This window comes from Tursiops truncatus, assembly GCF_011762595.2.
Source record: "Tursiops truncatus isolate mTurTru1 chromosome Y unlocalized genomic scaffold, mTurTru1.mat.Y SUPER_Y_unloc_1, whole genome shotgun sequence".
Taxonomy (NCBI): Eukaryota; Metazoa; Chordata; class Mammalia; order Artiodactyla; family Delphinidae; genus Tursiops; species Tursiops truncatus.
The window spans coordinates 3,191,593-3,205,032 of NW_022983136.1; the positions used below are offsets into that span (position 1 = coordinate 3,191,593).

General features: G+C 44.2%; 1 protein-coding gene and 1 long non-coding RNA gene across 2 annotated transcripts in view; both read left to right on the forward strand.

The window, feature by feature from the left end:
• Positions 1-587: 587 nt before the first annotated feature.
• Positions 588-2,171, forward strand: LOC141277704 (uncharacterized). The gene is made up of 3 exons (XR_012329461.1): positions 588-1,375; positions 1,855-1,933; positions 2,144-2,171. It is a non-coding gene; the product is annotated as an uncharacterized lncRNA (long non-coding RNA).
• Positions 2,172-2,313: 142 nt separating this feature from the next.
• Positions 2,314-13,440, forward strand: part of LOC117310594 (H(+)/Cl(-) exchange transporter 4-like) — a 113,469-nt gene continuing 102,342 nt past the window's right edge. The window contains 1 exon segment of the mRNA XM_073799768.1: positions 2,314-2,519. Coding sequence (XP_073655869.1) covers positions 2,345-2,519 — 175 coding nt within the window. The 5' untranslated portion in view covers positions 2,314-2,344.

Here is a 13,440-nt window from a genome sequence, read left to right on the forward strand (position 1 = left end):
CCACATGGTTCAAAGGTCACCAGTTGACTCTGGGGCCCCCAAATATAACCCCTGCAGGGAAGTGCCCAAAAGGCTCGTTTGGTCCAGTTTTGAATTAAGGCAGAATTTCTCCACCTCAGTGCTGTCGGCACTTGGGGCCGACCTGGTCACTGTAGGGTGCTGAGCAGTATCCCTGGCCTCCACCCACTAGATACCAGCAGCACCCCTGTCTGAGGTGACAAAATGTGCCCAGTGACCCCTGGGGGCAGAATTGCCTGTTGGGAGCCACTGGTCCGTCCATCGTTGGTCTGTGTCGCCCAGTCTCATCCCCCCGCTGTAGACCCGCCGTAGAGGTGGTGGCTCCCAGGGTAGCCACTCCCCTGGAAAGAGGGTCCTCCTTTTCTCTGTCGTCCGCATGTGGCACTGCATGGGTCTTCTGCTCGCCCCACAGCCAGTCGCTGTGCCTGGCGGTTGGCGACTGTCATTGGCCAGCCTGGGTCACGTGCCCACGGTGGGGAGGGGAAGCTTTGGTACCAAATGGAGGGGGGGGATAATTCTGGGGGGGGGCGAGAATGGCCTGCCCTTGCACTCCTGTGCGCAGGTAAATGCTCGGCTGCACTACCATCTAGTCAGTAACCAGCTCGTCTAGCGAATGCCAGGTGCCGGCGTTTCTCTGCCTGTTTCCAGGCCACCTTGGAGGGCGCTCAGCCCTTTTACAGGTGAGCAGCCCAGGCTCGGCGGGGCTGGAGGCACCCACATTGGCCTGCAGGGCCCAGGTGTCCTAAGCCCCCATGCCCCCTTCAGCTTCTTCCTCCAGGCCTCCCTCCACGGGCCTGTCAGAGGGCTCTTTCAGAGCATCCTCTTCTTCTCCAAACACTTCCGCATCTCAAAAGAAAGCGAGCGTTTTTAGGCAGCCCCGAAGTCCCTGCCCATCGAACTGGAGCTTTTCTTCCCTCCAGAGTCCCCTTCTACCCAAACCTCCAGGACCGTGGAGAGTGGGGAAGGGATTGTGCTCCAAAGAAAAATGACACTGCTATCGCCGGAAGAAGGAACAGATGCGTGCTGGGCAAAAGCCACAAATGAGAATCGTGCCTAAGAAGCTGCATTTCCTGATGGGCAGCCCACATTTTCAAACACTTCTTCAAATTGCAAAGTATAGCAAACACGCCCCAAAGTGCATAACACCTGACTGTATGGCTTAATGGATCGAGCACGAAGTCTCATGTCACCACCTAACGTATAATTTATAGGATGCCACGTAGATGGAATCACACAGTGTGGATTCTGACGCGACTCGACTCTTCGGTCAGCAGGCTGTGTGAGACACACCCACTGCAAGCACACCTTGGGAAGCACTGGAGTCAGAGGGTGTGTAGAAGCCGAGAAGCCACTGAAGGTGACAGAGGAGTGGCCATGGGTCGGAGCGGGAATTGGCCTTGAGTTGCTCAGGGCACAGAGCAGAAGCCATGGGCTGTGGAGACAGGAGTTCCTGTGACCTGAGGCAGGAGCTGGGGCTAAAGGAGGCTGAGGGAAGGATGGCAGGTGAGGCAGGGCAGGGTACTGGTTGGAGCAGATGGAGAGGAGGCAGGCCCCGCCCAGTGGACTCAGCTGCCCCAGGCAGCAGGGCTGCTCACACAGCACCCTCTGGTGGCCCCGTGGTGCAGTGACACCCCCTCTGAGCCCCAGGGAGCCCAGGCTGGTGGCCTTCAGAGGAGCGGCCAGCACCAAGGAGCTGGCGGCCAGCAGACGTCAGCCCTGAGTTTAGTGCCTGCTGTAATCCATGCAGGTTGCAAGAAAAGTGACTTGTGATTGGTTGTTGGAGCTTCTGGAAAATCTGTAAGACATGAAGCTTTTTTCCATATATTTTGTTTTTAGTTGTCATCTAAGGCCTGGCTCTGAACTCAGTGTTCTGGGATCCTCTCCTCCTTGTGTCCTACTCCTTTCACGGTCTCTTGTGAGTACGTGTGATCTCTAGCCCTGATGGCCTTGACCACTTTGTCAAAGTGATGCTATGACCATATTTGTATTCACAAGCCAGGGGCATCTGGTGTCTTGAAGCATTAGGATACCTAACTTGCTGGAGAAACTTTTCTGATGGTAGGATATTCTAGAAACCTTGATGTGTATGTGTGCGTGTTAAGAACTACCTTTTATTCCCTTGCAGCTTCCAGGTTGAAACGTCGCTCGGGAGGGCCTGTGCTTGCATTTGCAGGGTCCCATCCTTCCTCTCCAGAATCCTGTGCAGGACAGCCATACCTCTTCATCTTTTTTTTTTTTTTTTTTTTTTTTGCTGTACGCGGGCCTCTCACTGTTGCGCGCTCTCCCGTTGCGGAGCACAGGCTCCGGACGCACAGGCCCAGCGGCCATGGCTCACGGGCCCAGCCGCTCCGCGGCATGTGGGATCCTCCCGGACCGGGGCACGAACCCGTATCCCCTGCATCGGCAGGCAGTCTCTCAACCACTGCGCCACCAGGGAAGCCCGCCTCTTCATCTTTGTACATTCCCAGTGATTGGTGATGCTTGCTTTGCTGCTTCTGTTGGTAGGTGAGGCTTGAAGGCTTGCCAGTGGCTCTGGCACTGTGGACAAGGGCCTGGCAGGTGGCAGATGCCCCGTGACTGCTTGTGTCAAGTAGCGCCCAGCAGCCCCCGAGTGCGGCCTCTTTCTGTAGGTCGCGCGTCAGGGCACACAGGCACATGTCTTCTTTCTGCTCTGTCTGGGCTGCTCTGTGTTTCAATGACTGAAGGGCTGAGTAGACGAATTGTAACCGAGGCTGCATGGCCCCTGAGCTGAAAATATTTCTCATCTGGCCCTTTGTAGGAAACATTTGCCAAGCCCCGAATGGCAGTTGAGTTACTGCGAGGGCACAGGGAGGAGACAAACGGCAAGGCCAGCTTGCTGGAAAGGCTCACGGGGCCGGGATGAGGTTTTGGTGGCAGTTTCTCCCATGCCCACACTGCCAGAGGAACCTGCTGGAACTCACCCTTGGGGTGACCAGCCTTCCTTGCTGATTGGAGACTTTCGACTTTTTTTTTTTTTTTTTTTTTTTGGCCGCACTGTGCAGCCTGCAAGATCTTATCTCCCCGACCAGGGATCGAGCCCGGGCCCTTGGCAGTGAAAGCGCAGAGTCCTAACCGCTAGACCGCCGGGGAATTCCGAGACTTTTAATATTTTAATCTGGGTGATGACTTTTCGTTCCATCTGCCCAAGTCATCTGGGGATTAGCTAGTAGTGTCATGGTTCCAAGTGGGAAACCAGCCAAATGTCCATCCACAGTAGAATGGATAAACTCACTGTGGTCTGTTTGCACCATTGAATACTATAGGACAGGAAGCGGCAAAGAACGTCATCCCGTGGGCCAAATCCAGCTCACTGCCTGAGCCAAAATGAGCTAAGAATTGATTTTTATATTTTTTAATGATGCAAAGAAACTGAAGGAACTTGGTGACAGGTGAAGATTATATGAAATTCAGACTTCATTGTCGATAAGTCGAGTTTCATTGCCACATAGCCCCAGCCATTAATTTGTGTATTGTCTCTGGCTGCTTTTACGTGACAGTGGCAGAGTTGAGTAGTCCCGACAGAGGCCACATGGCCCACGAAGCTACAGATATTTACTCTCTGGCCCTTAATAGAAAAAGTTCACTGTTGTAGAGCATAGAGAATGAATGAACAATAGTTAGATAAACTCAACACCATGGGTAGATCTTACAACACAGTGTAGAACAGAAGAAGCTGGAAACAAAATATCCCGTTTATATAAAGTTCAAAAACGGGCAAAATTCATCTGTGGTGTGAGGATAGTGATTACCTTTACAGGTGGGGTAGGGGCCTGGAAGGGGCCGTGAGGGAGCTTCTGGGCGCTGGTCACGTTCTGTCCTTGATCTGGGAGCTGGTTATGTGCGTGAGCTCACTTTGTGAAAATTTGAGGAGGTGTACACTTAGGACTTTTGCCTTTTTATGGATAGATGTTTATTTCAATGAAAAGCTTACTTAAGAAAAGTGATTTCAGTCTGACAGCTCCTCAAAAGGTTAAATGTAGAGTTACCATATGACCCAGTAATTCTGTTCCTAGGTGTCTACCCAGGAGAACTGAAAATACATGTCTACGTGAAGACTGGAATGACCATAGCAGCATTAGTCACCATAGCCCCAAAGTGGAAACAGCCCAGATGTCCATCAGCTGATGAGTAGACAAACACAACATGTGTATATCAAATACAACGGAGTATTATTCACCCATAAAAAGGAGTGAAGCACTGATGCTCCAACATGGGCAAACCTTGAAAACATTATAATAACAGAAAGAGGCCAGACACAAAAGGCCGCATATGATATGATGCCATTTCTGTGACGTGTCCAGAAGAGGCAAATCTGCAGAGAAGGAAAGCAGATGAGTGGTTACGAGGGGCTGGGCCAGGAGAGGGACTGCTGTGGGCATGGGGTTACTTGTAGAGGATGAAAACTTCTAGAATTAGATAGTGCACCTCTGTAGCCAGAAGGAGAAGGTCCCAAGATGACAGCCACCTCGCCTGCTCTTTCGTGCTGCCCTTCCAAGCACAGGTGACTCGAAGGTTGACAGGGGGAAGGCCTGACTTTTCCACCAGGTAATCCAGACCTGCCCCCAGATCCAGGCCAGATGAGTAATGCAGAGCAGTTTCCAGAACATAAGTAAAATGAGGACGTTAGATTTGCTACTTCTGTTTACTAAAATAGCAGTTGCACGAAAAACAGGGCAAGTTGGAAGATTGTAGATAACTCACTTCCTGGACTTGCCCTGTGATTATGCCCAGGCCAGTCCGGCGTCCCTGGTCTCTATTTCCCTCTGGCTTGATTGGAGAGGAGCAAGCATCTTCCTAGCAGCTACTGGTGCACATGCATTTCCATCAAGGACAGGAGCGTGGACTCTTGGCTTCTTGCTGGTTACAAGATCCCCCTGCTTACCTGGGGCTTGCTTTTTCTATGTTTTTAATAATCTTTTCTGAGTTGCACTTTTGGGTTCCCATTTCTAACTGTTAAGGGCAATAATGCTCACAGATATCTCTATAGCTTTTGAGGATGTGAGATTATCACTCAGATGATCTCAATTTTGCCAACAGTGAAGATTATGTTCTTTTTTCAAATGATTTTCTGCTCTGTAATGACTGATAGAAACAGTTGTCAGTGAAGACAGCTCTGAAATTTCTGGAAAGTTCCCTAGGCTTAACCAGTATTTGTGCAGAGACAAAAAGTTTTGATGAATAAAGATTCTTTGCTTGTCCCAGAGCGTGTGGAAGGGGCGGGTACTAAGATTCAGTCTCTGTGACATCTGCTCTGGGTGGAAAGCACCTGAGAAACAGTCCAGCCCAGGACTGTAGTTTTTGAGAGGAGGGCGGTGAGGGTCAGCGGGGGTCAGCGGAGGTCACACAGCCAGATGGGATTCACGCAAATTTCTCGGTTAGTGGTCTTTTCATTTTGAGTAGATGTATTTCATTTGAAAGAAAATAGTCTCTAATAAATGTAAACACTTTGAGGAGTTTTCAGGAGAAGATATTTAAAATGCCAGGCATGGATTCGTGTTTTAATGGCCTCACGAGTTCTTGGTGAACAGAAATCGCAGCAGGTCCCCCAAACGTTCAGTTTGACTTGCTTAATCTCCCTGAGCAGAACTGGAATCCATCAGGTCCCTTCTGTGAGCTACAGACATCAAAGGACTGATTAGATAAACTTTGGGAATGAGGGAACATGCAGGGTGGTAAGGAAAATGTGTTTTCATGAAATACTTAAGGGTTTTTTTTTTTTTAAACATTATTATTATTATTTTATTGGAGTGTAGTTGCTTTCCAATGTTGTGTTAGTTTCTGCTGTACAACAAAGTGAATCAGCTATACGTATACATATATCCCCTCCCTGTTGGACCTCCCTCCCCGCCCCCCCCCACCCCAGCAATCTCGCCCATCTAGTTCATCACAGAGCACTGAGCTGAGGTCCCTGTGCTGCACAGCAGGTTCCCACTAGCTATCTGTTTTACACGTGGTAGTGTATATATGTCAATTCTATTCTCCCAATTCATCCCACCCTCCCATTCCACCCCCCATGTCCATTCTCTATGTCTGCGTCTCTATTCCTGCCCTGCAAATAGGTTCATCTGTACCATTTTTCTAGGTTCCACATGTATGCATTAACACAACGATATTTGTTTTTCTCTTTTTGACTTACTCCACTCTATATGACAGGCTCTAGGTCCATCCACATCTCTAGAAATGACCCAGTTTCATTCTTTGTTATGGCTGAGTAATATCCCATTGTATATATGTGCCACATCTTTATCCGTTCATCTGTTGTTTTTTTTAACATATTTATTGGAGTATAATTGCTTTACAATGGTATGTTAGTTTCTGCTGTATAACAAAGTGAATCAGCTATATGTATACATATATCCCCGTATCTCCTCCCTCTTGTGTCTGCCTCCCACCCTCCCTATCCCACCCCTCTAGGTGGTCACAAACCACCGAGCTGATCTCCTTATGCTATGCGGCTGCTTCCCACTAGCTATCTGTTTTACATTTGGTAGTGTATATATGTCCATGCCGCTCTCTCACTTTGTCCCAGCTTACCCTTCCCCCTCCCCATATCCTCAAGTCCATTCTCTAGTAGGTCTGCATCTTTATTACCGTCTTGCCCCTAGGTTCTCCTGACCTTTTTTTTTTTTTTTTTTAGATTCCATATATATGTGTTAGCATACGGTATTTATATTTCTCTTTCTGACTTACTTCCCTCTGTATGACAGACTCTAGGTCCATCCACCTCACTACAAGTAACTCAATTTTGTTTCTTTTTATGGCTGAGTAATATTCCATTATATATATGTGCCACATCTTCTTTATCCATTCATCTGTCGGTGGACACTTAGGTTCCTTCCATGTCCTGGCTATTGTAAATAGTGCTGCAATAAACATTGGGGTACATGTCTCTTTTTGAATTATGGTTTTCTCTGGGTATATGCCTAGTAGTGGTGTTGCTGGGTCATATGGTGGTTCTAGTTTCACATTTTTTTTTTTTTTTGCAGTACATGGGCCTCTCACTGCTGTGGCCCCAACCCGCTGCCGAGCACAGGCTCCAGAAGCGCAGGCCCAGCGGCCACGGCTCATGGGCCCAGCCACTCCGCGGCATGTGGGATCCTCCCGGACCAGGGCACGAACCCGTGTCCTCTGCATCGGCAGGCGGACTCTCAACCACGGCGCCACCTGGGAAGCCCCTATTTTTACTTTTTTAAGGAACCTCCATACTGTTCTCCATAGTGGCTGTATCAATTTACACTCCCACCAAAAGTGCAAGAGGGTTCCCTTTTCTCCACACCCTCTCCAGCATTTATTGTCCGTAGGTGTTTTGATGACGGCGTTCTGACTGGTGTGAGGTGATACCTCATTGTAGTTTTGATCTCCATTTCTCTAATAATTAGTGATGTTGAGCATCTTTTCAGGTACCTCTTGGCCATCTGTATGTCTTCTTTGGTGAAATGTCTATTTAGGTCTTCTGCCCATTTTTTGATTGGGTTGTTTGTTTTTTTGATATTGAGCTGCGTGAGCTGTTTGTATATTTTGGAGATTAATCTGTTGTTGGTTGCTTCATTTGCAAATATTTTTTCCCATTCTGAGGGTTTTCTTTTGGTCTTGTTTATGGTTTCCTTTGCTGTGCAAAAGCTTTTAAGTTTCGTTAGGTCCCATTTGTTTATTTTTGTTTTTATTTTCATTATTCTAGGAGGGGGGTCCAAAAAGACCTTGCTGTGATTTATGTCAAAGAGTGTTTTTCCTATGTTTTCCTCTAAGAGTTTTATAGTGCCTGGTCTTACATTTAGGTCTTTACTGCATTTTGAGTTTATTTTTGTGTATGGTGTTAGGGAGTGTTCTAATTTCATTCTTTTACATGTAGCTGTCCAGTTTTCCCAGCACCACTTATTGAAGAGACTGCCTCTTTTCCATTGTATATTCTTGCCTCCTTTGTCATAGATTTTTTGACCAGAGGTGTGTGGGTTTATCTCTGAGCTTTCTATCCTGTACCATTGATCTATATTTCTGTGTTTGTGCCAGTACCATACTGTCTTGATGACTGTAGCTTTGTAGTATAGTCTGAAGTCAGGGAGCCTGATTCCTCCAGCTCCATTTTTGTTTCTCAAGATTGCTTTGGCTATTTGGGGGTCTTTTGTGTTTCCATACAAATTGTAAAATGATTTGTTCTATTTCTGTGAAAAATGCCATCGGTAATTTGATAGGGATGGCATTGATCTGTAGATTGCTTTGGGTAGTATAGTCATTTTCACAATGTTGATTCTTGCAGTCCAAGAACATGGTATATCTTTCCATGTGTTTGTGTCATCTTTGATTTCTTTCATCAGTGTTTTATAGTTTTCTGAATACAGGTCTTTTCCCTTCTTAGGTACATTTATTCCTAGGTATTTTATTCTTTTTGTTGTGATGGTAAATGGGATTGTTTCTTTGATTTCTCTTTCTGATCTTTTGTTGTTAGTGTATAGGAATGCAAGAGATTTCTGTGCATTAATTTGGTATCCTGCAACTTTACCAAACTCATTGATTAGCTCTAGTAGTTTTCTGGTGGCATCTTTAGGATTTTCTTTGTATAGTATCATGTCATCTGCAAACAGTGACAGTTTTACTTTTTCTTTTCCAATTTGTATTCCTTTTATTTCTTTTTCTTCTCTGATTGCCATGGCTAGGACTTCAAAAACTATGTTGAATAATAGTGGTGAGAGTGGACATCCTTGTCTTGTTCCTGATCTTCGAGGAAATGCTTTCAGTGTTTCACCATTGAGAATGATGTTTGCTGTGGGTTTGTCATATATGGCCTTATTATGTTGAGGTAGGTTCCCTCTATGCCCACTTTCTGGAGAGTTTTATCATAAATGGGTGTTGAATTTTGTCAAAAGCTTTTTCTGCATCTGTTGAGATGATCACGTTTTTTATTCTTCAGTTTGTTAATATGCTGTATCACATTGATTGATTTGCGTATGTTGAAGAATCCTTGCTTCCCTGGGACAACTCCCACTTGATCATGGTGTATGATCCTTTAATGTGTTGTTGGATTCTGTTTGCTTTTGTTGAGTTTTTTTTTGCGTCTACGGTCATCAATGATGTTGGTCTGTAATTTTCTTTTTTTGTGATATCTTTGATCTTGGTATCAGGGTGATGGTGGCCTCGTAGAACAAGTTTGGGAGTGTTCTTCCCTCTGCATATTTTTGGGGGAGTTTGAGAAGGATAGGTGTTGGCTGTTCTCTAAATGTTTGATAGAATTCGCTTGTGAAGCCGTCTGGTCCTGGACTTTTATTTGCTGGAAGATTTTTAATTACAGTTTCAATTTCATTACTTGTGATTGGTCTGTTTATATTTTCTAATTCTTCCTAGTTCAGTGTTGGAAAGTTGTATCTTTCTAAGAATTTGTCCATTTTTCCAGGTTGGCCATTTTATTGGCATATAGTTGCTTGTAGTAGTCTCTTATGATCCTTTGTATTTCTGCGGTGTCAGTTGTTATTTCTCCTTTTTCATTTGTAATTTTATTGATTTAAATCCTCTCCCTTTTTTTCTTAGAGTCTGGCTAAAGGTTTATCAATTTTGTTTATCTTCTCAAAGAACCAACTTTTAGTTTTATTGATCTTTGCTATGTGTTCTTCTTTTCTATTTCATTTATTTCTTCTCTGATCTTTATGATTTCTTTCCTTTTACTAACTTTGGAGTTTTTTTTGTTGTTGTTGTTCTTCTTTCTCTACTTGCTTTAGGTTTAAGTTTAGATTGTTTATTTGAGATTTTTCTTGTTTCTTGAGGGGAGATTAAATTGCTATAAACTTCCCTTTTAGAACTGCTTTTGCTGCGTCCCATAGGTTTTGAGTTTTTGTGTTTTCATTGTCGTTTGTTTTTGTGTATTTTTTAATTTCTTCTTTGATTTCTTCAGTGATCGCTTGGTCATTTAGCAGCATAGTGTTTAGCTTCCACGTGTTTGTGTTTTTTGCAGTTTTTTTTTCCTGTGATTGATTTCTAATCTCATAGCATTGTGGTCGGAAAAGATGCCTGATGAGTCCAGGAGGGATATGAACTATTACTGTACCCATTTTACAGATAAGGAAATTGAGGCACAGAGAGTTTAAGGCTTGGGTAGAACCCCATGGCAGACATAAGTTGGCCTGGACCTTAGCACAGAAGTCTGGTTTTTCCCGGGAAGCAGAGCCAATCAGATTTAAGAGGATGGACAAACCAAAAACTGTTAAAAGAAACTTTGTTGTTAACTTCAATGCTGATTTAGTAACTCAGAATGAGGCGTGGGCTAGAATTTTCAGGAAAGGTGCTCTCTGTTCTCTGTACCTGAAGTGCTCCTGGAAGCCATGGCACAGAGCCAGGGACTGCTTGGGGGTGTTCTTGGTGGCTCCTACCATCCTTTTCTGAGGGTCAGATGTCCCCCAAATCATCCTGAGGATGCCAGTGCAGAGGAGACTGGTCTGGACTCATGAGGCTGTGCAGGAGTCAAACTGACAAGCTAATTCTCTTTGTACTTTTTTTTTTCTAGGCTGTCTCATCTGCTCACAGATTTATTTTTGAGTCTGTTTATCCTATGTGTGATAAAATTGGGACTTAGACATTTTTGGTAGGTGCGTAGATGGAACCTAAAAAAATTCTGTAATGGGGCCTTGCCTTTGTTACCGCGGCGGTTCAGAGATAACCACACACTTAAAGGAACTCAAAACACTTCAGTGAAGATTGACCACATGCCAGAGACAGTGATGGGAGTGCAAATATAAGTAAGTCATTTTTCGTCACTGCAGAGGGTCATGGTGGAGTGGGAAGATGTTCCAGCCACAATGTAATTAGGAGTTCTGATAATGCTTTGGGGCAGAGTGACATCAGCAAAATGGTAAGATAGAAAGCTGCGGCTATTGTTCCCTCACAGAAACAGCAATAACAATGATATAGAGACCTTTATGAGAATTCTAGATTCCGGTCAGGAAGTTGCAGGACCCCAGAAGAGCACAAAGCCAAAAACAGTTGCTTTGAAACAGATAAGAGGAGTGATTTCACTTTACCTGTGTCGGCCCCTCCTCCAAGATGGCACAGTTCAGCAGTGAGAGAGACTGCCTGCAGTTTCTCCTCCTGGGGAAAGAGAGAGTAGAACGTGTCTCCAACATCTCAACCTTTCAGAGCCCTACCTCAGGGCTCGCCTTCCTCCCCACTTATAGCACTGATGGAACCAGCATAGGTTGGAGGCCTGAGGGTAGCTGAGAACAGTGAAAGTGGTGGGTGGCTTGTGGCAGCTGGCATGGATTTGCATGATTGGGAGAAGACCCTCAACTTGAGGCTTCTCACTCATGAGGGAGAGGAGTAAAGAGTGCGTCCAATGTCCTGGCTTTTCTGAGGACAGCCTGAGGGGACTGGTTTCTGTTTAACTTCATTCCTCATTTGGAGCAAGAGACAGGAAGAGAGGTGGAGTTTGCATCCAGCTCTCTGGATTTTTGCAGGGCTGCCTGAGGAATTGATTTCTCTTTGGTCTGATTAGAGGTATGGACAAGGAGCTGCCTGGTTGCCACTGAGAACCCAGGAGAGTGAGGTGGCTTGCTGCTATAGAACCAGAGAACTTGCAGAGCCAAGGACAGATACCAGAGGGAGCAAGAGGTTATGATCTCGTGAACAAATAAACTGGCAAGTTCCTTTAATTAGTACTTTACACGCACAGGTCCAGAGAAAATGCATCAGCAGAAAAGGTTTGAGAGGCCTCCAGATTCTCTAGTTGGGCTGACTAGTGAAGGTCCTTCTCGATACAAAACTAGTTTGTAAAGACTGGGAGAGGTGGCTCTCTTTTCACATGTGTAGATACCAATAGCAAAGTTGAAAGAACATGAAGAATGGGCAAACACGACTCAACCAAATAAACAAAATAAATAACCAGAAACCAATCCCAAAGAAACACAGGTATATGATTTACCTGATAAAGAATTCAAAGTAAACTGTCATAAAGATGCTCAACAAGCTCAGGAAAACAATCCATGAATAAAACGAGCATTTTAACAAAGAGATAGAAAATATAAAAAAGAAACAGAAATTTTGGAGCTGAAGAATATAATAGTAGAACAGAAAACCTCACTTGAGGTGTTCAACAACAGACTTGATGGAACAGAAGAAAGAATCAGTGACCTTAAAAGCAGGTAATTGGAAATTATCCAATCAGAGGACCAAAAAAAAAAAAAAAAAAGAGTGAAGAAAGCCTAAGGGACTTAAGGGACTCCATCAGGTGAAAAAGTACATGTATATGGGAGTCTCAGAAGAAGAAGAAGAGAAAGAAAAGGGCAGAAAGCTTATTTAAAGAAATAATGACAGAAAACTTACCAAATCTGGGAAGGAAAATGGACATCCAGATCCAAGAAACCAAAAAAATTCTGTAAAAGATGAATGAAAGAAGTCCACACTGAGTCACATTGTAATCAAACTGTCAGGAGTCAAAGATAGAACTGTGAAAGCAACAAGAGAAATCCACTCATGTCATACAAAGACTCCCCCATAAGACCGTCAGTGGATTTCTCAGCAGAACCTTTGCAGGCCATAAGAGAGTGGGATGACATATTCAAAGTGCTGGGGAAAAAAAAAAAAAGAAACCCCAGCTAACCAGGAATTCTATATCTGGCAAAACTGTCCTTAAAAAAATCAAGGATAGATAAAGACTCCCAGATAAACAAAAGCTGAGGGAGTTCGTCACCACGAGACTTGCCTTAGGAAATGCTAAAGGGAGTCCTTTGAGGTGGAATGAAAGGATGCTAAACAGCAACACAAAAACATTTGAAAGTCTAAAACTCGCTGGTAATCATATGGACAAATACAGAATACTGTAATGCTGCAGTGGAGGTATGTAAATCAGTGAATTCTGGTATAGAAGTTAAAAAAATAAAGTATAAAAAAGAACTATACCTATAAAAAATGTTAACAGGTGCACAATATAAAATACGTAACTCATGACATCAATAATATAAAATGTGTATGGGGGGAGAGGTAAAAGTGTAGAGTTTCTGTATGTGATTGAAGTAAGTTGTTATCAACTTAAAGTAAATTTTTATCACTATGTTTTATGTAAGCCCCATGGTAACCACAAGAAAATACTTATAGAAGATACACAAAAGAAAATGAAAAGGAATCAAAGCATGTACCTACCAAAGAAAAAAATCAAATGAAACACAAAGGAAAACAGTAAGAAAGGAAAAGAGGAACAAAAGAGCTACAAGACAGGCAGAAAACAATGAACAAAATGGCAGTAGTAAGATCTTTCTTATCAATAATTATTTTAAATGTAAATGGATTAAACTCCCTAATCAAAAGACTTCACGTGGCTGAATGGATTAAAAAAAAACCAAGATCCAACTCTATGCAGGCTGTAAGAGACTCACTTTAGAATTAAGGACAAATAGAAGCTGAAAGTGAAAGGATAGAAAAAGATAT